At 41.3% G+C, this 23,316-nt stretch overlaps 2 protein-coding genes across 5 annotated transcripts; both read left to right on the top strand.

The window, feature by feature from the left end:
- The first annotated feature begins 228 nt into the window (after positions 1–228).
- On the top strand, positions 229–6,360 carry arl6 (ARF like GTPase 6). 3 transcript variants are annotated; one of them, XM_076730147.1, is made up of 9 exons: positions 232–401; positions 1,211–1,337; positions 1,624–1,685; positions 1,864–1,932; positions 2,019–2,113; positions 2,353–2,482; positions 2,932–2,987; positions 3,252–3,264; positions 3,684–3,862. In XM_076730147.1, exons 2-9 carry the CDS (start codon positions 1,218–1,220, stop codon positions 3,715–3,717), a joined length of 579 nt encoding a protein of 192 aa, XP_076586262.1. In that variant the 5' UTR covers positions 232–401; positions 1,211–1,217; the 3' UTR covers positions 3,718–3,862. The 3 variants fall into 3 exon arrangements, with proteins under 3 accessions (XP_076586280.1, XP_076586262.1, XP_076586271.1); XM_076730156.1 differs by having other exon boundaries at positions 288–401; positions 1,215–1,337; XM_076730165.1 differs by lacking the exon at positions 3,252–3,264 and having other exon boundaries at positions 229–401; positions 3,684–6,360.
- Positions 6,361–8,185: 1,825 nt separating this feature from the next.
- slc5a7a (solute carrier family 5 member 7a) lies at positions 8,186–14,915 on the top strand. 2 transcript variants are annotated; one of them, XM_076738077.1, is made up of 9 exons: positions 8,186–8,280; positions 9,076–9,301; positions 9,691–9,804; positions 10,133–10,288; positions 10,418–10,566; positions 10,841–10,984; positions 11,719–11,872; positions 12,483–12,700; positions 12,809–14,915. In XM_076738077.1, the coding sequence occupies exons 2-9, from the start codon at positions 9,118–9,120 to the stop codon at positions 13,478–13,480; spliced, it is 1,791 nt and encodes a 596-aa protein (XP_076594192.1). In that variant the 5' UTR covers positions 8,186–8,280; positions 9,076–9,117; the 3' UTR covers positions 13,481–14,915. The 2 variants fall into 2 exon arrangements, with proteins under 2 accessions (XP_076594192.1, XP_076594185.1); XM_076738070.1 differs by lacking the exons at positions 8,186–8,280; positions 9,076–9,301 and having other exon boundaries at positions 9,723–9,804.
- The last annotated feature ends 8,401 nt before the right edge of the window (positions 14,916–23,316 follow it).

A 23,316-nucleotide genomic window follows, 5' to 3' on the forward strand; every position in this document is an offset into this window, starting at 1 on the left:
GGCGTATGTTGCCACCATGCAGTTATGCAGCCGATCAATGAAACAGTGCACTGATCAGGATTCTTAAATGGCTGTTACTGACTCTGCCATATCGTTGTCGTGCCATATGACTTGTATATAATCATTTAGAGTTACTAAAACATTACAATCCCCCTGCTCTCATAAGACAACAGCATCAGAGAAGAGGTAGCCTTGTTTGGCCTGTAGGTGGCAGCCTTGAGTCAGCACACTGGTCTCCCAGCAACACAGTGTAAATAGCTCGGTGCTTTTTCTAGTGGCTACAGAGCATGAGAGTAGAAGAGAAATGAATGAAACGTTGGTTTGATCCTGGTTATTTACTTAGCTAGCTTAACGGAGCGTTAAAGACATCCTGTGAGCAAGATCCCAAGGTTAAATTACAGGTAAAATCCAGCTCTTTGAAACAGTGTTAAAGGATAATAGAAGATATCGTCACCAGCTAGCGTTTTAGCTGTAACGTTAAGCTAGCTAAGTTACGCTTCAGACATGTTAACTTAATATTATCTCATATTTGAGGCTGTCTTGTAAAGCTGGTAATATAAAGTGTCGCAGAGCAGTTGTCTGACGTTACATACTGCCTGTGTAAACTCAGCAAGCTAAGGTAATTAGTGGCTAAACGTTAGCTAAGGCTAGCTAGCAACATTGACAACAAGAGATTAAATAGCTGTTAGCGAATGTTAAATACGTTAGAACCTGGTAAGAGCCCACTAAGTATGTTAGCTTAAGCTACTGTGAGCGAATAAAAGTCGTCGAGATAATGCCAACGTTATTTGTTGCAACGAGCCGTGTTTCTGTTAGCTAATAATAACGAACAGCTTCTCTTAACGCTAACATTAAAGTGCTTTAAATGCCATGTTAGGACAGATTGCATGTTAATTAGCTAACTAGTTAGCTAAATGCGAATTGTGGAGTTAACGTTACGCGATGAGAGATTTGTCCCCCAACCAAAGCAGGAGTCCGTTCACTTAACGTCAACCAAAACTTTATTTTGGGGGTAAATGTGACATTTTGTCGAAGTAGCTACTTGTACATATTAACATCTTTTACCCACAGCAACATCAGTGTGAAAGTGCAGGGCTAAGCCTACCTGATATCTGCTCCAGTGGAGGTGCTGATGTAAACCTCTAGGGCAGCTGATGCAGCTGTGATTTTCAACCTGTTACAGTATTTATGACCTTTTCTTGTGGGTCAGACAGCCAATGGGGCTGTTTGACAAGTTGGCAGGATGGCTGGGGCTGAAGAAGGAGGTGAATGTGCTCTGTCTTGGTCTGGACAACAGTGGAAAAACAACCATCATCAACCACCTCAAGCCCACTAATGTAAGTCTATGCACTGCTTTTTAAAGGGATGCAGCATTACAGTGAGAAATGTTATTCGCTCAGACAGATGCACATGGGGTTTCATCTATCCTGCTCATCCACGTTAAATATTTCTGCCTTTGTTTTCCTACAATCATCTATATGTTGTTCTTACGATTGCCTACAGATCACTTGTGTATGGTTAGCTAGCACATCTATGGTTAGCTTGCAGAGAATTTAAGACATGTTGGGAATTTGTGCCCCATATTTAGGTTTTTATTTACAGTATGCTGAATTTGTCTTTCAGGCTCAGGCACAAGACATTGTCCCAACTATTGGCTTCAGCATAGAGAAGTTCAAGACGTCCAGGTAGAGGTTCATCATAAAACAACATGTTTTACATTTAAAATAAAATGTGCCATTGTCCCACAGTTGCATATTTCTTCTCAAGTAAATTTCTGTAATTTTACAGCAAACCTGCTTTGTTTCTTCAACCCTGTACAGTTGGAATGAGCACACAAATGTTTTCTGTCTTCTCCTGTTGTAGCCTTTCATTCACAGTGTTTGACATGTCGGGTCAAGGCAGATACAGAAACCTTTGGGAACATTACTACAAGTGAGTGTGCCAGTGCTCCAAAAAACACCCCAAATGTTGGCTGGTTATGTTCATGTTGATGGTTCTGTTCACCTTGTGTTTCTCAGGGAAGGCCAGGCTATCATATTTGTCATCGATAGCGCAGACAAACTGAGGATGGTAGTAGCCAAAGAAGAACTGGACACATTACTAAACCACCCGGGTAGGTTTGCATACATTCACTGTAATTTTTGACCTAAGATTTGTGTCTTCTGCTTGCACGATATTCAGTCTAAACGGAGCACTATAGAAAGATGAGTGTTAACCATTTTTGAAAAATGAGCACACATTTTGTTTTGCCAGTAGCCTATTTTCTGAAGTTTTTCTTCAAGTTGTCTTGGTTTGACATTAGCAGTGTATAACACTAACCTTCCAACATCGTGCCCATCACTCTCACTGCAGATATTAAACACAGGAGGATCCCCATCCTGTTCTTTGCCAATAAGATGGATGTCAGAGATGCCCTGTCTTCAGTCAAGGTCTCACAGTTGCTGTGTTTGGAGAACATCAAAGACAAACCCTGGCACATCTGGTATGAACATGCATGCACACTTATGCACTTACCTTGTATGCCGTTGAGAAAAACAGTGAAATATTGCTGTAGTATTTAACCCACACCTCCACTGTAGGAGGCACCAGACAACAGCTGTTTAGCTGTTTAAAGAGAGATGGTGACTAGCAATTCCATCCATGAGTTTACCATACAACATTAAAGGTCCAGTGTGCAGGATTTAGGGGGATGTATTGGCAGAAATGCAATATAATATTCAATTATGTTTTCATTATCATCTGAAAATAAGATTAGTTGTGTTTGTGTTACCTTAAAATGAGCTCTTTATGTCTAATCCTACACACTGATCCTTTAAACACAGGAACAAAATGAAACGTCAGCAGTTGTGCACGCTGCCACTCAGAGTTCTGTGTACTCAGTCACTTTTGGTCACAATTTGTTTCTTAATATGATGTGTTGATATGTTTCAGTGCCACTGACGCTCTGAAAGGAGAAGGTTTACAGGAGGGGGTCGACTGGTTACAAGGTATGATGAGAGCTCATGTAAATGAGAGTGGAAGTGCACTTTGCTGAGCTCACTGTTTTCTCTGCACAGTACGCTCCCAGTGTTTTTTTTTTTTTTTTTCCATATGTTCATGTTTGTTTTATTGCATATATCTGTATGACTGGTAGATAGATACACTGCACATAACTTAGTATTAGCCTCCAAAGTGTGGCCTGTTCCACTACATCAACATCATCTTCTCTTCTTTTTGTAATGTTTAATGCCCACGTTCAAATACTTCAATAGATCAAATTATGCAGTGAGTACTTGGTGTTTTGTAGATGTTGTGTTATTTATCGTGTTACTGTGTAGCTGTAGGAGATCTTATTTAAAAAAAAAACTCCCCCAGTGCTTCATTTCTGTGTTTACTGTGTTATTGTGACTTTAGTCTTGAAGTAGTTGAGTGAGCCACAGGGATATTCTGAATGGAGCTCTCCCCATGTCCAAAACTCCGTTTCTTCATCTACAAACTGTTGCATGGCTGTGAGAGGTTTAAAGGTGTCTCTGCTGTGGAGGACAGAGGTAGTAATAAGTTTGGATTCACAGCATTTACAATGGAGTCAAAACATCCATAGAAACTTCTCAGCATGATCCATTTCTCCACTGTTGAACAACACGCTCAGTGTGTCATATTGATTTTCATTTTGCTGATGAACTGTGTTTATCATGTTTTTTCAGATCAAATCAAAACAATGAGAACGTGAGGGCATGAGGATGGACACGTGGGAAGGAGCAGCATCTGTGGCGGTCTTTTATCAAAGATAGGTTGGCCCTGTTTTCCGAGGTACCATGGGATAGTAATGTTTTTAATGTGGCATTTAGATTGGTCTTGGATTCTTGTGGTTGACTTAAAAAATGAGTACATGATTTGATTCTCTGGCACCGCTAATGACAGGAAAAATGCATCCTCCAACAGTGCTGAGGCAGTGAGAAACATACAAATAAGCAACTTTAACACATTCCCTTTGGTGAACTCTAAATTTTCCATGAAAACATTATGAGTTTAAACATAAATACAACTGTCTAACTGGGCAGCTACATTTAAATATATGGAAAATTCGATTTCCATTTCCATCATTCCTCCCATTTCTCAGCATCTTTGTGTGACGGGCTCACAGGGATCATGATAAACTGTAGCTGTGCCGAACTAAGTTGGTTGGTGCTGTCTTGATTTTAGGGCGCATGAATACCTGGGATGTCTTGTAGAAAAGACATGATGTTGGGCGGTATGTTATTTATTATGTTTTAGACCTTAAACTATCACGTGTGTCTGACAAATGGTACGTCCCTAGGGGGCGACATGCTTTCCAAACACTACATTATACCACTGATGTAAACGCAGTGTCTTTCCCCCTTTGTACACAATGAACAGTTTTAGCTGTGGTGTATGATGTCTTCATTTCCACTGCACCCTGACAGCAGGGGAGAAATGCTCTGATCAGCAGTTTTATGCATCAGTCTCTGCAATCTGCCAGTAATTGGCCAATACATACAATACAAACTATAAGGAAGGTCCTTCAGAAATTATGTCGGAAATATGCCAAATGCACCATTTTTTTTATTTGTATGTCTTTCAGGGCATCTATAGATACATTATTCTTTGTGTTTGGAGCATCACAGCGCTTCAGTTAACTGTCATTTACTTCCTGCAGAGGCAAAGTTTCTGTTTGTTTGACAAATACCAAACATTTTCATGTATTCCAGTGCGCACCGCCAGTTACAGTTACTATATCCTAACTGCAGCTAAAAGTTCATGCAGCTCTGCTCATGTCTGGTCAATGTTGCTCTGTGTAGCTGTGAAATTTTATTTTGCTTATTTAAGATTAAATGTTTTTCAGAATCTAGCAACTTGCTGTACACATTGTTGTTTGTGGCAACGTAGCTGTAACAAGTGAGAAAATGAATGTCATAAAGTGAATGTCAAGTTTATTAGCCTGCAAAGTTTACTTAAAGATTCAAACTTTAAAAGCTATTTTTCAGATGGTGTTTTTATCTTTGCCTTATTTCATTGCTCAAAGAAAAAAAATGTAATCAAACAAAATGTTTCTGACAATTTCCTTGTGGTACTTCAGTGATTCAAAGGCAGACAACTGAAAAAAAAAAGCATCTGCACCAAGTTGTTTTTAATGCAGTCTTTGATCCTCTTCTCCAGCCTCTGACTGAAAGCTTGCATTAAAAACCACTTCTTTAGAGATCAGACTGCGCGGTGGCTTTTTCGGGTTTGCCAAGCTCCATCACCTCAACCAAGATTCAAGTGAGGGTCGATTCACTGTTTTTGAGTAGTTTGAAGGCAAAAAGGTGTATAATAATAGAGTTAAAATAATGGTGTTTTATTTTGTATACTCTGTAGAGTCTTGTTCATAAATGTCTCATCTGTAAACATTGTTTTTAGCTCTACAAACAGCACAGATATCAGAAAATACAAAAACGCCTTGTAACACTCCCGAAATGAATCATTTCCCCTGAATAACACGTACTGTAGTGTGTGTCCTGAATGTAGACTGAGAGTATCAGGGCACAGCATTTTATGTTGAGTGTCCTTACAGTCCTTTCAGTTCCAGGACTGTACAAGTCAACAATTCTATTATGTTTGATTGCCATTAAGACAGCCATGCCTTGTTTTGACAGGGATTTTGTTCATGGCTTAAAATATTATCTGTCGAATGTGTTACCAGAATGTATGCGGTGGACTGGACAAAACAATTCCTCTTAGTTTTTGGTCAATTTATGGTTAATCAGGACGTTTCAACAAATTTACCAATTAGAGAAAAATTCACAGGTACATTTCATGTAGAGCAAATTTTTAAAAAGCCTTCAAATTATGAAGAACTTGATTATTTTAGCTGAAAATTGTGCTTTTGTTGCTATCGGGCAGTTTAAAATGTCTACGTTCTGAAAGTTGTTTATCAGTGTGCTGTAATGTGTTCATTGCAAGGAGGCATTTCCGGTGAAAATTGGCCTGTGTGTTACTCTCAGTCTGCTTATATTTGTCTTTTTTATACTACCACTGGGGGACACCCAAGTCTAAAATATTCAAATCCTTCTCAGAGTGGCTTTAATTACGCCACATTATTTTTGTAATAACCTGTCCATTTCTAACTGTAATACATTTCAGAGTGGTGAATCACTCGGGGAAGTTTTAACATTCATATCCTCCAATCATCTCAGTTCATATTTAAAAACAAGAGGGTCCCTGTGAGATCATATTTCACATCCTTCACACTTCCATTTCAAAACAAGGACCCTCTTAGCACAGGTTCACCTCAGCATCAGAGAAGTGTTCTGTATCGTCCAATGAGCTGTGTGTGTTATCGTATGTGTTCCTTTTCAAAGAATAAATGCTGTGGAAAATGAATATTGTTGTTTCATGATTTGGGGAAAGGATACTCTCTGGTGGCTCCATGTGTGTCTGATGTTATCTGTGGATCTCTCTCTCTCTCTCTCTCTCTCTCTCTCTCTCTCTCTCTCTCTCTCACGATCATCTTGAGCGCTGCCAGCAGCAGCTGCTCATTAAACCTGGAGTCCTTGGACCCTGAACACTTTCTTTGGTGAAACATAAACATTCATTTATACAAACTAAGAGGATTCGTCTTACGATGCTTTGCAGCAAACCAGTCGATTTCCGTTATGTTTTGTATCTCCTGTGTGTTGTGATATATTGACGTGGTTAAGGAATATGTATTCGCATCCTCGGGCCACAGACACGTAGCGGCTCAGCTTCAGAGATTGGCTTGAGAAGGTGTCACGGTCATGTGCCAGCCATCTGGTTAGGAACCTTTCCAGCTGTCTTCCAGATGATTTTGCCATCATTATTACACAGTCGACCATGTGCATCTAATTATTTAACTTCTTAAAATTGTATTTATTTGTAATTTTATACTTGGTAAATAGATCAAGATTCAAATAGGAACTAGAAGGCGCCGCAAAAGAATATACAGTTAAGCCTTTATAATTTAGATCAATTCAAGTGTCTTCTAGCAGTGTGGAGCTTCAACTACAGCAGATAAACCTGAGACTAAGTATGCGAGCCTCTGTCCACGGTGCTGAACCCGCCGGGTGCCAGAAGGGGGCGCTGTGTGCGTCTAGCGGTTGAACCAGTCTTGTCACCCTTTCTCTAGATGATTAAACTCCTCAGCTATCTTTAGCAAATAACTCCTCCGTCAGTTTGTTTGTGCGTGTCTGTCGTTATGCTTTGTGCGTGTGTGAGAGAGTGTGGCAGGGTTTTTTTTTCAAGTCACACCGTATCGTTAAATCTCTCCGCTGCTCCTCAGGATCCGTCCTAATTGGATGTCTGTCAGTTTTGACAAGAGTAGCCCAGATTAAAAGACTTCAGGCAGAAGAGGCCATTAAGCAGACACAGTTCATTGGTATATATATCCTAAAGGGAAAGTGGCAGACACAGGACACTTAAAATACTTCTAATTGCTCAAAGGTGGAGAGAATTCTTCCATGTTTGGCCCAAAAAAAGGAAGAAGAATGGATGGTTTCTGGTGAAGAGGGTGTTGGAGTGAGGTTGAATTGCTGTAAAATGTATTCAAGGAAAACAGGTAAGAATTACATTTCTGAAGTTATTTTGTAAATAAAAGCATCTCTCCACTGTTTTTTTTTTTGTTTGTTTCCAGTGCAAAGCAAAGAGGACACCACCGGAGTGGGTTTTCATCCACTCCACAATCGTGCAAAAGCTGTTTTTGTGGAGCAAAGTTAATTGCGGTCGTAAGGTAAAATGCCGGCTGGGGCGACAGTGACAGCGGATTAAAGGCCACATGAAGTATGGCTGCGCAATTAGGCGCCTGTTACGCACAGAGTGTGAAGCAGCAGGAGACACGTGAAGCGTAAAACTCCTCCACAGATTATTGATTATTCAATGCAATGTGGGAAAATGCAGCGTTGATATTAGAATTCATGCCATGCCATTCAGTCTTGTTTTTTTTTTCTTTATTTTTTTTTAAGTAAGCTGCACATCCATCCCCTTTATTGAGTAAAGGAATCTCTCCCAGCCTCCTCCAGTCATATCAGCCGCAGCGCTGTGACGTGTTTCCGTGCAAGGTGCTCATTAAGACGGGCGTTTGGTTTCTCTGACGTGTGTATCGGTCTTCTGACGGCACCTGCCCCCTTATAAGCCTCAGTGAGTCACCCTGGAGACCTCCACCATCGTTTCATTGAACTGCTTCTCGCGGTGTTAAGGGGGAACGGGGCTCTTCATAAACCCTCCAACTGTTCTGCTCCCTGTTCTCTGCCTCAGGTGGCCCAGCACATGACTCCAGAAACACTTGAGGTAAGTTTTGTGTGTGTTTCTCAAGCTTGTGTAAACTGTTCAGGTTCCAAATGCCTTTTTAGAGGATCGTATTTGATTCATTTGAGTGGAGTTATTTGGATGACAGTTCATTGTCTACAATATTACTCGGATGAGGCTGCGTCAGTCTTGGGGAAGTTATGTTTTTATCACGAATGGCGTGCGTAATTTGATTTTTACGCACATGTGTTTGGATAGAAGAACAAAAGATAGAAAAGAGACAATGTTGGATCAGAAACCACAACAGAGGACCAGTTTTAATATTTTTACACCATTTCTCATAAATTTGATTTTTTTTAATTATGTCCGGAATTACTCCAAATTTATTTGAACTAGGCAACGTCTGGTACTTAATGCATGTATTTGCCTGAAGGAATAGACAAGAACTACGCAATCGAGCTTCCAGGTTTCCTTTAAATAAATGTCCTCTTTACTAATCATGATAGAGACGTTCACCACAAATGACCTGGACTGAGCTGAAAGTCATATTTGAAGAGAGGACAGCGTTCGGGGCCACAAGAGCGCATGAAACCTGTTAAATCGGTGGAGGAATTTCTTTCTTTTGGACTCATGATTTTCTATTTAAACAATTTAGCGAGTGTTTGGTCAGTTTGACCTCTAATCCAACTAAAACCTTTCAAAAATCAAAATTCTAACTGGATTACAAACGAACGAAAAAAGGTCAGAATGTTTGTATGTATGCAGAAAACTAAATGCTTGTTTTTAAACACTTTACTGTACTTACATCTCATCCTCTCTTCTCCGTGCGCCAAGCAGGTCTCCATACCCTCCCGTTCCTAGCGGTAGACCGGTGCGACAATGACCATCCATGTAGAGGGGCTTGTGGCTATCGCGGTCTTCTATCTCCTGATCCTGTTCGTGGGCATCTGGGCAGCATGGAAGAACAAAAACTCAGGGGAGGCGGGGGGCAGCGACCGCAGCGAAACCATCATGGTCGGAGGGAGAGACATTGGATTGTTTGTCGGTGGCTTTACCATGACAGGTGAAGTTTGTGTCTATTACTCAGTCACACTTTGGTTTCAGTAGAGCTGACTGTTTAAAAAGACTTCGAAATTAGCTCTGAGGTCTGCTTAACATGTGAGAAATAAGCTGTGAGTGAGGTAATTCATGTTTTTTCTAACGTAGAAAAAGAAACATTTTATAAGACATCACTCCAGCAGCTTTAAAACAAATTCTGTGATTCAAAATTGACTTACATTGGCGTCAAAGTGATTTATGTCGTGGGTTTTCAAGTGTTACGGTATAGATTGTGTGAATTTATATTTTTTTCAAAATAAAAAGCCTCTCATTAATCACAATGTCAGAGTAATGACATTTTTTTTGACAAAAATTGTGTGTGTGTGTGTGTGTGTGTGTGTGTGTGATTTTCAGCGACCTGGGTTGGAGGAGGATACATCAATGGCACAGCGGAGTATGTGTATCTACCTGATCATGGCTTGGCTTGGGCACAAGCTCCCTTTGGATATGCCCTCAGCCTCGTTGTGGGTGAGTGGTGCCATGTGTTTATCACGTATAAAACAATGTAAAATTACAGGTATGATATCACTAATAAGCAGGAGCAGAACAAGGGATTTTTTTTCCACACATTAATATCTTTTAATATATGACTTATTAACCCAATACATGATTGGCATCTTTTTTTTATGGTTGGATGGCAAATTTAAAAACATGTATAACAGTGAAAAAATTAAACCATGAATACATATATGCACATTTGAGGACCCCAAAAGGCAGTGTAGTCTGGATTCAGGGGCCCTCTCTCATGGTGGATGCCTCAGTTCTCAGCCTGTGACGTGTCCACTCTTTGTCCCAGGGGGTCTTTTTTTCGCTAAGCCCATGCGCTCACGAGGTTACGTCACCATGTTGGACCCGTTCCAGCAGCTGTATGGGAAACGCATGGGTGGTCTCCTCTTCATACCTGCACTCATGGGTGAGATCTTCTGGTCCGCCGGCATCTTATCTGCCCTCGGTAAGGTCACGTTTCTGTGTACAACAAAAGGAGCCTCTGGGCTATAAAATCAAAGTGTGTTCGAATTTTTGTCTGTATGGTGTCGCAGTGGCCATTTTTATCCTCTCATCTGTTTGTGCCTGACCTCAGGTGCTACTCTGAGTGTCATCGTGGACATCAACATTGAGATGTCTGTGATTATCTCAGCACTCATTGCCATCTTTTACACCCTGGTTGGAGGACTTTACTCTGTGGCCTACACTGACGTCGTGCAGCTCTTCTGTATCTTTGTTGGCCTGGTAGGTTCACACTGAGCACAAGGGAAAAGCAGTAAAAGAGTAGATTTACTGTATTTGGCGCACAGAATGTACTTTGACTTGACTTGAAATGTGCCAAATCACTCCAAGAACTATGCACAAAAATAGTCACACATGCTGTTCCAAGGGCACAGAGGGACATGACATGACACTGCAAAGATTTATCTGTGACAAAAGAGCTAAACAGAATTACCATTATTATTACCACCTATAGTTTTTGTTTTTTAACTGTCTACTTGTTTCTGACTGTCTCCAGTGGATCAGCGTCCCCTTTGCTTTGATCAACCCGGCAGTGTCAGACATTACTGTTACTGCGGTGAAGCAGGTGTACCAGTCACCCTGGACAGGCAGCATCCAGAGGGGCGACACCTGGGTCTGGATCGACAACTTCTGCCTCCTGGTACAGTAACCACGAGTCATTCATCTCTCACAGTGGAAAAAAGGTCTGAAATGGATCGTACTGATGAGCTAGATGTCATCATGATGAGACTGTTTGATGATTAATCTAGTAGTTGATTGTAGAAAATTCTCAGAATCAGAATCAGAATCAGAATCAGAAAAAGCTTTATTGCCAAGTAAGCTTTTACACATACGAGTGATAATTATGATCATCAGTCAAGTCTTTTAAGAAGCAAAAATACTGAATTTTGCTGGTTGCAGCCTTTCGAATGTGATAAGTTTAGTCCAGCCTGTGTTGGACATTCGTCTTTATTTTTTGACATTTTGTACACAAATACTGCAAAATTAAGCCCATAAATAATCAATATATTAATCACTTACGATCAAAATTCCTTTTTATAGCCATAAAATGCCACAGTCTCTGTTAATAAGGCAAAGATCATCAATGCACTAACAGCTACAGTATAGGTAGCTCTTTATCATATTATTTAGTTGAAGCTTACAGTAAGGAGGTTTCTACCTTCTGACGTTCCTGCATGATGTTTTTTCTGCAAAAAGAAACTGAATGAAAAGTATGTCTGTGTGTCCTAAGAAGAGGAACCACCTCTGTTGCTCTTTCTGACATTTCTTCACCTTTTTCCCTGTTTTGGGGGATTTTTGTAGTATTTCCATATCAGAATCGAGTTGGGCTTCAGCTCTGCCATTGTTACTCACTGCTCTCTAAATGTGCTGCAGATGCTCGGAGGAGTACCCTGGCAGGTGTATTTCCAGAGAGTCCTGTCTTCCTCCTCGGCTACCTACGCCCAGGTTCTCTCCTTCCTGGCTGCTTTCGGGTGCCTCGTCATGGCTGTGCCCTCCGTTCTCATCGGGGCCATCGGGGCCTCCACAGGTTAGAGAGCTGAAGCATGAGCTTGCATATGCACAGTCTGCTGCTAGTGTATTTGTTTGGGAATTGGGGGGGTCTCTCCGGATGGGTCCATGTTGCCCTTAGATCTGAGAGAGCCTGGTAAATAGCAGCTGGTTCACCTCATCCATAATGAAGCAGCAATCCGTTTAATAACCACGCTGCTTGTGTAAATATTACATTAGACTGAGGCAAGGGACCAAATTAGAGGTCTGATCTCCAGATTTTCAGGCGTCAAATTCCTCGGTGAACATCTGAATACACAAGTTTGTCTTGTCTTGTTTTAACATAAAATTATAAACATGAGACAGAAAATCACCATTGCTCAGAATTTTCGAATGATTGTGTATGTTTGGTGTTGTTTTGAAATTGTAATGCATGAGCTTCATCGTGTATTTGAGTAAGCTATTAGATTTTCATTACATTTCAGTATTACAAATGTTTAATTGCAAATGGCCTTAATGTCTCGGAAAGCTGGAAAAGTTTTGGTTCTCTGGAGGTCATGTGGTTATTTCTTTCTTTCTTTATGTTACATGTCTGCTGGGAATATCGGATGTGTCATTGTAGTTGTTGATTAAATCTTTCCCTCTCTCAGACTGGAACCAGACAACTTATGGTGGCGTTTCTCCTAAAGAGAAGGACCAAGCAGACATGATTCTACCCATCGTCCTCCAACACCTTTGTCCACCATTTGTCTCCTTTTTCGGCCTTGGAGCGGTTTCTGCAGCTGTCATGTCATCTGCAGACTCTTCCATCCTTTCCGCGAGCTCCATGTTTGCGAGGAACATCTACCAGCTTGCCTTTAGGCAGTCGGTGAGGACATGTGTGGCAGTTTTTCTGTCAGAGTTTGTTTTTTCTGGCTTCTTTTTGGTTGCTCTGCAAATGTCATGATCCTTTTCCCACCCCTGTTTGTCTCCTCAGGCGTCTGACCGTGAGATCATGTGGGTGATGCGGATCACTATCTTTGTATTTGGCGGCCTTGCCACGTTGATGGCGCTGGTAACCGGGACAGTGTACGGCCTCTGGTACCTGAGCTCAGACCTGGTTTACGTCATCCTCTTCCCCCAGCTGCTCAGTGTGCTCTTTGTCAAAGGCACCAACACGTACGGCTCGGTGGCCGCTTACCTGTTCGGCATGTTACTGCGTATAGGTGGAGGTGAACCCTACCTGCTGCTGCCTCCTTTCATTTACTACCCCGGCTGGACCACTGAGCAGCGGATGCACCACATGACAGGGAAAATAGAGGAAGTGGTCATCCAGAAGTTTCCCTTCAAGACCATCTCCATGCTCGCCTCCTTTTTGGGTAACGTTGCCGTCTCCTACCTGGCAAAGTACCTGTTTGAGAGCGGCAAGATTTCACACAAGTACGACTTTCTGGACGCAGTGGTGTCCAAGCACAGCGGAGAAATTATGGATAAGACGACGCTTGTGAGTCGTGGCAACAACATCGGGCTGTCGGAGATGGCGCCCATGAAACCGCGACTGAGCGTGACCTTGGCAGCCGCCTTCACACGCCGTGACACGCTGCCGACGGAAACAGTGGAGGAGGAGGAGGAGTCCAGTCCTGACTCCTCTCACCATGATGAAGAATGACAAACTGTGGGATGTGATTAAAAAAAATTAAAACAAACACGTGACTGAACTGCCAGAGGACCGGCCGCTCTGTCAGAAACTGCAAAAAGAAGTAGCGCCTAAGAGACAACAAGCAAACATCCTCCTGTGGGACTACAGAGATCCACATCCTGCTGGTGGTGATTGGATAACAGCCACATGTCAGGATGCGTAGTGTAGCAGCTTGCTGATTGTCCAGACATGACGCTGAAGTACATCACACACACACACACATGCACTCATATAGTACTCATAGATAGCTGGGTGTACTGTATATTCATCCTTTTTTTGGTTTGGAGATATACTTAAAGAACACTGTGCTCAGAGAGTCTTAATTTGATTAGTTTATTTTTTTTTATCATTAATTAAAAAGCAGATCAAATTGCAGAAAAATGGAGATAAGTGATGTTGAACGTGGTGAAATATTTGATCAATGAAATAGACTTTAGAAGAAGTGACTGACAGCACAAGCATAGTTTGGAAGGATCTACCAATTAGAGAAAAGCAATAACACACACACACACACACACTCACACTTTAACACCTGTACTGTGGTTATTCTAAAATATGATCATCAGAGAGTACAAGTAAAATAGATGAACCACAGGAAATGATGGAAAACGGGATATTTTAGAGTTTCAGTGTGTCACATCAACATAACCTTATGTCACGTGTAACCTAATTTACATCCGTAGCTCTGAAATAGCTGGTTTTTGACCACAATAGCATAAAGTACAACACATGAGACGTGTTATCCGACACCTAAAACTAATTTTGTTTGATTCAGTTTTTGAAAGGCAATCATGGCTCTCATATTAATTATTACTGATAAACAGTGAATCAAGAAAGAAACCACCCATGTATCATGCTGAGTAGAAAATATACAAGCAGTAGTGATGGTAGTTGACTTGAAGCAGTAGCTAATATTCTCTTTAATGTCAGTTTTAATCATAAGAATCCGTGTAAGTTACTATTTAAAGATACCTTGTATTTTAACTGCCTTAATGAAGCTCATAAGAAGAGATACGTTTAATTTTCCACAGTTGTGGCTGGACTCTGGTCAGACTGCGCTGAACAAACACTTGAATATGAATGTAACCTCGAACAAAAAGATTTCATTATGTCAGTAGTGTACTTCAGCTGCTGTTTGTGTGTGTTCCTGTTTGTGATTTTGCAAAGTCAAAGAGTGACTGTCGCAGAACAACGAGGCGGCAGGTTCTCATTTACCAACTGGTTCTTTGTTAACAGCAGTGTACAGATTATTTTCTCGGTGTCGTGTATGTTTGTATAAATATGGAGGAAAAAAAAAAGATACATAGGTAGCAAATAATGCTGGTTAAAATTTATTCATATGAGGTGGAGAGGGTGCTGTCTAAATGTCTATTTATTTTTGATGTCATAAAGGATGAAACAATAAATAAATAAATAATACAATAAATGAAATTATTTCAGAATTTCAAATATATATAAATTCGACTTTTGTAAGAAGATAAAATGGGTATTTCACATTTTGCTATTTGCTGACTCATGTTGAAAATCCGCTTTATGTTCGTTGTTTGTGTATTATTTTTGTAGCTCACTGGTTCATGATGCTGAAACGGGGACGAGGTCGTGTTGTGGGGGTTTTGCAGCAGTGATAGCTAAAAATGAACGTGATGACTCGGCATTCCTTGTCATTTTGCATAAGTTTAACCAAAGTTAAACCAAGTGACCTTCCCTGTCAGATTGTTGTATGTTTATAATTTTAGAGGCCTGAGGAAGTAAAATTCACAAATACTTTAAAAAAAGAAAGACCAAAGAGACAATTTAGTGTTGCAGAAATGTTTTTTTTTTTTTCTGCTTCTCTCTTCAGTTCATGACCCCTCAGATGTCTCTCATGGCCTCTTCAGAGGATCTCTGCTTTACGGGAACACTGGAGCTCATTTTAATGGTTTCTGCGTTTTCTTTTTTGTGTATTTCTAATGTTAAGGTCTCAGACCCCTCAGCAGATATCTATATCTTAAAAAAACATCTTTCCTCAGAAAAAGGCTTACACTGAATGTGCAGCTCTCTCTTGTCTGTCAGGCCCTTCAGCTAGCTGGACGGTGGACAGAGAAAGAGAACATGTCCGAAAACGTGACTGACATTACAATCGCTTGGCTTGCATCTTTGTCCCCCTCCATGGCCACAGTGAAAGACGGCGTCTTAAAATAGCTCTCCCTCTCTGGTTATTTACATTACCTTAAGTGCTGCGCTCTCTCTCGTCTGGAACTCGGGGAGGAGCCACCCGAGGGTGGGTGGGGTTGCCAGTGGTCACGCAGGGAAGATGGGCTTGGGTGGAGTTTGGAGGGGGTGTATCTTACTGGCGCCCATTGGTATTAAGTCCACCAACCCTGTTGCGCAGGAATGACGCAGGTGCCCCACCCGTCCGCTGCGCCTCCTCCCTCCATCGCTGGTGTCCTTTTTGACGTCCTTGAGAACTAAGACCAATCCCATAAAAAGAACACGAGGGTGGAGGAAGAGAGAGAGAGTGTCGCATCTCCATTCATAGAAAGTACTTCAGAGAGCACTCATGATGATTAACAATTATGAAGCAAACTGCCGCTTGTCCAAAAGTCAATCCATTTATTTACGGCCTTAGGTATGAGAAGGCAATCGTTGGGGGAGGGTTTTTGCGTAGGGGTCTCTTCTGGAGAGCATTTGGACGTAAACCAAAACAGATTTGTTCATTCATAACTGCTGGATATATTTAGAACGTCCTATGATGCCTTTCCAGAAGTCATTGGTATTTGGCCAGATTATTACTGCTTATTATTTGTACCCATAACTGCTCTGAAGGATGATTCTTTTCTGTTCCATTTATCAAGAAACCTCAAGGACCGGTCATGCAAACTGAAAACTACCCCTCCAAACCTCTCACACAGCCGCAGTCTCACTTTCCTTCTTGATCTGAAGGAAGATCCTTTAATTGGGTCCCAGAAGGAGAACCAGCCAGACTTTAAGCTCTGGCCCACGGACAGACAATTTGTTTAAACATGTGAAGAAAAAAACTGTTTCCTTCGCTACATTTTTTTCTCTTGCAGCTATCCGGCTTATTTTCCCAGACCAACCTTAAGCGATAAAAGGGAATTCTGGGAATCAAGGTCCCACTAGAGCACTTTCCTTCAATGAGTACATGAGGAGATGAGATTACAGCGAGCAGACAGAGCATTCAGATAGACATCTGTAATGTGCTGGAGTCAGGCATAACTTCAGAGAGAGGACTCAAAGCAAGGTGACCGTCCAGGCATCACAGTGGTTGCTGGAAATGTCATTTGTGATGACAAATGTCTTTTTTTTTTTTTTTTTTAAATTTGCACTCATAAAAAGTGATCTTGTTTAGCAAATTTTTATCAAATATCTCATTTTAACTCACTTAGTTGGAGTTTGAAAGGCAGGAATTTGCCTGGCAGGGATCATCTAGTTAAAGATATTATTAAAATGCATGAGGAGAATTTCAGAGATCCGACTGTTTTCGGAGCGTGACTCATCTAGCAAATAAAAAACCGAGATCTCTCAACCTCTGCTGCTTCAATTTTGACTATTTCTTTTATTTTTTTTTAATGTCTCTCACAAGTCACCCAACTTTATACAAGCGCAAAGCAAACTTCCATGCATGGGTGATGACGTTTAAGAAGGTGATTTCCGTGACCAGATGTCACTTCAGCGACTTGAATGGGGTAGAGGCTTCAGCCCCGGAGAGTTTTCATCTGAGTGAAGCTCCAAACACCTCCTGCCCCATCCTGTCAGCACTATTTCAGAGTGAAAAACAGTGAAACGCAGGCTGGAAAGCAACATTAATATTGTTTGCTCTGCTTCGAATAATAGTTTGATGTTTTTTCCAGAACAGAAGTTCAATCATCTTGTTAAAAATCTTAAATTCACACCTCTTCTCTCTCTCTCTCTCTCTCTCTCTCTCTCGCTGCCTTGAAAAATCCAGAATCTATTAATATGCAAACATTTTAACTGCTGGATACAAATATATCACCTGCTAACTTGACCACAATTGGCCTCCAGACTTGTTGTGATCTCACAAAGTCCTGCTCCTACCTGCACGCCTCAAAGATTGAAGGTGGCCTCAGACAAACCTTCCCTGCTGAGCAGATCAAAAACAGCAACAACATCCTTCTGCACAGTGAAGGTCAAACATCCAAGCAAAGTAATAATATGCAGAACACATTTCTGAGTGGATGGGGGGGCTTAATGCTTCTCACTGGGAGCCCAGAAAAAGTGAAAAAGTGATTTGAACATAATGCAGAGCATGAGACAGTGCATCAGGCTCCAGATAGGGTGACTCAAGGCAGCTGAGACACCACCAGCACGTCAACAGGCCACTATTTATGTCCTTCTTAAGTAATGTCCCCTGTAATTTAATTGCACGGCAGTTAATTGAAACATTGGAGCAGGGCGTGGGACGAAGGAGGGGAGAAGAAAAACAAGCAGCGTAGGTTTCAGAAGGAGATACGTGAAAGTATGTGAGTGGCATATCGACGTAAAGATGGAGGAAAATACATTTTTGACTTTGACACAAACATGCAGCTTTTTTTATTCACGAGTGCAGACACATGCACAAACACACACACCATACGATAATGTCATGTCTAATTGTTTCCCGTATATCTCTCCATCTCCTCCATTAGTCCCTCCAAGCAGCTGAGGAACATCTTTAGCAAAATGAATGTAGCGGCTGCTGTAATCGAATCAGCCATGAGAACCTAATTATAGAGGCAGCTCTGTTCCACTCAAGACGGCTGCAGGTAGACCGTCTGGGACTCACCAGAGGAATGAGGCGACCGATCCGCAATCAGCAAAGCCCCTGATTCTTAATGAGTCGGAGCCATGAATCAGCTTCACTGATATGGAATCAGAGCCGTGAGTCAAACAGTTACTCAGATCCTCCAGATTTTAGTGCAGGGGAGCTGTCAGCTCCAGCGGATCAATGAGAATCTTATTGTTCCACTGGACCTGCATGTATGGAGAGTCAGCACTGCAGACACTGAGAACAGGAAACATAAAAAGCTCTTAAAATTCAAGCGCATGAGCAACAGTCACGGCCTTTTTATGTGCGTTTTAGTTGAATACAGTAATGAATTTTTACTATTTTTTACACAATTCATTTCTGTTACAGTATTTTACAATTGATTTGGTTCAGTTTTCATAAGAGTTTCAATTTGCAAACCCCTTAAAGGTTCTTCACAGCAGATCCTTAATGCAAAGAAACAAATTCTTAAATTCTTATCGCTGTGTGCAGCATGTTCAGTCCAGATCACTGAATCAATGCTTTCTCCTCATTTTAAGAATGTCGCATTGCAACATAACTGCTAATGACTCTCCTGACATTTTAGATGTACATCGGAGGATAAAAGAAATGCAAATTGTTTCCTTTTTGTTCCTGTCAAACTGTTGCAGCACCTCGAGTGTCTGTTGCTGTTGTGTTGATTGTGGTTTATAGTTTAAAGCTTTCCAGTCTTCCACTATTATTGTACTGTAGCTCACTGCTGATTGAAATATGAAATGTTTGATGTCTTAAACACCAACTTTGTGAGATGAGAAACTGATGCAGTCAAAAATAATCCCATTCATCACTTTGCTCTATGAGTTTAGGGTTTACTGTGGTGTTTGACTCCAGGCTGCTTTGTCTATATTGACAGTAATACAACATTTACTAAAGCATATAAAAATCAATGTTTTCAAAGTCGGTTTTTCCCTGCATCTTTATTTCTCTGTATCTCATTCGTGTCTTTATTCATATGAGCGCTGTCCTGCCATACAGCGTGTTCCATCTCTTTTCTAAAGACTGGAAGGATGCTGGATGGACAGTCATTCTTTTTTCATCCCATAGAAAGTCACCGAGGAGAATAATGTGGCGGCCACACACACACACACACACACACATATATATACAAAAGCACACATTAGCCCCAGGGGACCTGTTCACTCTCCAAATGAAGATGTTGTTGGAGCAAGGGAGGGTGGATGGGACCCATGTGAACCATTCACATACACACATGCAAAGAGGAGGTCGTGGTGGTGGTGCTGGTGGGGGTGGGTGACACAAAGACACAGAAGGAAAGACGTGTCATTTCTGATGAAAATGCAGTTTTATGTCACTTTATGTTAGTTTTACAGCCTCGAGATTTCACACGTGAGAGAAATTACGAACACTTTATTTTAAAGCCACAACACATTGGAAGTTGTGTTAAATTTGACATGATTTAATTCTTGATATGATTGGTTACAACAGTTACGTAAACTGACTGCAGGAGGTGCAGTGCTGAAGGACAGTAATGGTGAAGCACAAGGGAAGAAACAAAGGACAAAGACAGGAAGAAAATGTTGGGTTGGTTCTCGCTGTACCTCTTAGCTCATCACGACGCATCAGCTTGCAGCCCCGCCCTGTCTCGTGTGTGTGTGTGTGTGTGTGTGTGTGTGTGTGTGTGTGTGTGTGTATGTGTGTGTATGTGTGTGTCTTTATTATCAGTGCCCTGGCTGAGTCTGAGCCAGAGGATCCATTAGAGCTGATTGAGGAGCACAAGGGTGCAGACGTAACCCTGAGAGAAGGTGACAAGAACACACACGTATACACACACACGTACACACACACACACACACACACACACACACACAAACGCATGAAAGTTCTCATTCTTTGCTGATGAGGGAGGGATGAAGTTGAATCACAATGGGACGTGAGCCATTGTGGTCTGAGTTCATGTAGGAACTGCACAACAAATGTACAAAAGTGTGTGAGTGTGTGTGTGGATGTACAGTACTCGTGCTGTGGGGATAATAATCTGTTTACACAGTCCCATTGTGAGGACTCGCCTTCTTTTTGGGGACAGAACATGAGTATTACGTGATTCTATAAATTTTGGGGTGAAGACTTGAGTAAAGGTCAGTCTCCAGGAAATGACCGTAAGTCTATGCACTGTCCTCTGAAATGATGGAAACATGACTCTGCGTGTGTGTGTGTGTGCGTGTGTGTGTAATATAACAGTAACAAGAGACATTAAATAGAATCAAGCCTAATTCAGGTTTTTTGCTTTGCACTTTCGATCCAAACACGGCTCCAAATAAGCCTTTTCCTCCTCAGACATTTTGACTTGTCATAGCAGGAAAAGCACAAGTGTGACTAATCACATTAACAATGGCTCTGCTCTGTTCAAGTGTCCCAGTAAATCATGACAGTGTGACAGTCAGCCAGCATGCACTCCACCAGGATGCTGAAACTGAAGTAGCCAAATGAAATTCAGCCATCATTGATTGTATTACTTACACCTGTATTGCTCCAGCTACTGAAAGCTGCTGCCGGTCACAGTAATGTATTGCATAATAAAACAGCCTTTGTACAATGAAAAATCAATAAAGACACTGTTTAAAGAAAGAGAAAGAAGTTGGTGCCAGTGTGAAACTGATCTAGATGTTGTAGCATTAAGGTATGTAAAGTAGCAAATATTTGCCAAAAAGTATTGACAGGCATCGATTATCTGCTCCTCAAATTCCCAGTTTATTTGTGTGATCAGTTACTGCTAACCAAGCTAGCTAATAAACTCAGCTAACATGTTGTTAATAAAACATTTAAGTGACTATTAAACTACTGTTGTGTATTTTGCTTTTTTTTTTTTACATGAACTCATGTGGACTGTGTGTATAGTTTTGAGATTAATTAGCATGTTGTACTTCCTACGGGGACACAGACACAGTTAGCGACTAGCTGGGGAACATAAGAGCTGGTAGAGACCCAACACAGAGCTAAAAGAGAGGGAATACAGGACATACATTCATCAGGTGGGCAGAAACATGACTCCAAATGAATGCTGTTACTTGTGTCTGAGAGATATGTAAATAGGTTTGCAATAAGCTCACCATAGCTTCAAACAATAAGGTGATAATATGTCAGTGTTGTGTTTACAGCTTGTCTCTGCTGCCCCCAGTGGCCAAAGATTTTTTTGCAGGTTTAAAAAGTAGCTGAACACCACCTGAAAATTGTGTTTTTGCTTACCTGCATTTAAATCCTCCCCTTGTTGCAGGGATGTACAGGTGTACTCCAGAGACCTGTAACATCTGTTAGATGTGTTTCCAGGTGTAACTGAGCACACGTCTGGGTGAACCCAACCACACCCAGCACTCTGGGAAAGCACCAGCTCTTTACAGTTTGGTGTTAAGTTGGTGTTTTAATTTACTCTAAGCAATGCTAACTGTGGTTTCACAACTTTAAACTCTGTTTTTATTGAGTTTATTGTGTTTCATATTCTGGTTTGCAAGTTTAAGCAGCACGAGGTAAATAGGCACAGTCAGCAGGTGGTCCATCATAATGGAGTGTATATAGTTCAGTGCAAATACATGTATGGAGCCTCTCTGATATTCAGGCAGGCGCCACATTTTATAGTCACATGTTCCATCCCTCATCCAATCACGTGTGACCTATCTCTCACTTTAGGCAGCCCATGTAAACCCTCCTTCAGTCAGCATACAACAACACTGATCTCTCTACCCTCCCCCTGTTTTAGCATTTACTTGAAGGAGAAGTGTGAATATGTTTGTTAAATGTCGTGTATCTATGGCTCTTCCAGTGCTGGTTTGTGAACTCAGGGACAGACTGTGTCAAGCTTGCTCATATTTGTCCCAGAGCATCACATGAATGAACCCCAACTGCCAAACTCAATTAAAAATTGAGCCACTGATGTAAGCGTCATGACTGAAAGCAGAAATAGCCTCGCAGAGACAAGATTCTACTATACCATTTTAGAGGTACGGTAAGGGGGAGTTTTTCCATGTTGACAGGGAAGAAGAGAAGCTTTCTGCCTCTCGTCTCTGTCTGTGTGTCAGACAGGAGCAGGGAGAGGATCACTGGAGAGGGGCTGAGTGAGGGCGAGAGAGGGGAGACAGCACGTGGATGATGGGCGGGCTGCTGTAGAGACAGCGCTGAGGAGGTCACACTTCAGTACACTGCAGAGTGACAGTGTTTGGCTGGGTGTCACATCAGAAGGCTGCCTTATTGTCACAAGCAGGAGGAGGTAATGCAGCAATGTGTGCACACACACACAGCAAAAATAACATGCAAACACACGCACAAAGCAAAATGACAAAAAACAAAGTTACAACAATCCAACAGCACTCTCAAAATACAATGAGCATTTTCTACCATCCATCTGTCTGTCTGTCTGTTACTTTTTGTAAGGTGGAAATTATAAAATAAATAGTAAATCCTGATGTTCTCCACACAAGACCAGTGGTGGGAAGTAACTAAGTACTCAAATACTGTACTGAAGTACAATTTTGAGGTACTTTGTTGTTAAACTACATTTCACTTTGCAGGTTAATATTTTGTACAAGCTCACACAGACTAAACCAGTGGTTTCCAACAGTTTAGGCTTGTGACTCCTTACAAAATAATGTAATTTCAGATGTCTATGAGTTATTAGTAATTCCATAAGAGACATGTTCTCTCTAAACTTTTCACATGGTTTAGTTTAGATATCTGTTTGTGGCAAACAGAGGTCATAGCCCCCCCAAAAAAGTAAAATTTTGAGAAAGGTCCCAAGAATTTCTACAAAGTTTTAGATTTATAATATGACACCTCGGAGAGGCCCAAATTCTACACTGTATACTTTTAATACTTAAAGCACATTTTGCTGATGATACTTTTACAAGTTGCATTTCTGTATTTATTGCAATGGAGTGTTTTTTTATATTATGTGTTGAAACTCTCACTTAAATAAAAGATCTGAATACACATGCGTTACATCAACAAAAAGCCTATGATGTCTGCTTCTGTCAGGGTCAACAACACTCAACAC

This window comes from Chaetodon auriga, chromosome 1, assembly GCF_051107435.1.
Source record: "Chaetodon auriga isolate fChaAug3 chromosome 1, fChaAug3.hap1, whole genome shotgun sequence".
NCBI classification, from domain to species: domain Eukaryota; kingdom Metazoa; phylum Chordata; class Actinopteri; order Chaetodontiformes; family Chaetodontidae; genus Chaetodon; species Chaetodon auriga.

Bases quoted from the DNA above. Each gene is read 5' to 3' on its own strand.
- arl6 (XM_076730147.1), top strand. From the start codon at position 1,218: ATGGGGCTGTTTGACAAGTTGGCAGGATGGCTGGGGCTGAAGAAGGAG. The intron at 1,338-1,623 runs GTAAGTCTATGC...TTTGTCTTTCAG, and splicing joins ACCACCTCAAGCCCACTAAT to GCTCAGGCACAAGACATTGT. The intron at 1,933-2,018 runs GTGAGTGTGCCA...TGTGTTTCTCAG, and splicing joins CTTTGGGAACATTACTACAA to GGAAGGCCAGGCTATCATAT.
- slc5a7a (XM_076738077.1), top strand. From the start codon at position 9,118: ATGACCATCCATGTAGAGGGGCTTGTGGCTATCGCGGTCTTCTATCTC. The intron at 9,302-9,690 runs GTGAAGTTTGTG...TGTGATTTTCAG, and splicing joins CGGTGGCTTTACCATGACAG to CGACCTGGGTTGGAGGAGGA. The intron at 11,873-12,482 runs GTTAGAGAGCTG...TCCCTCTCTCAG, and splicing joins GGCCATCGGGGCCTCCACAG to ACTGGAACCAGACAACTTAT.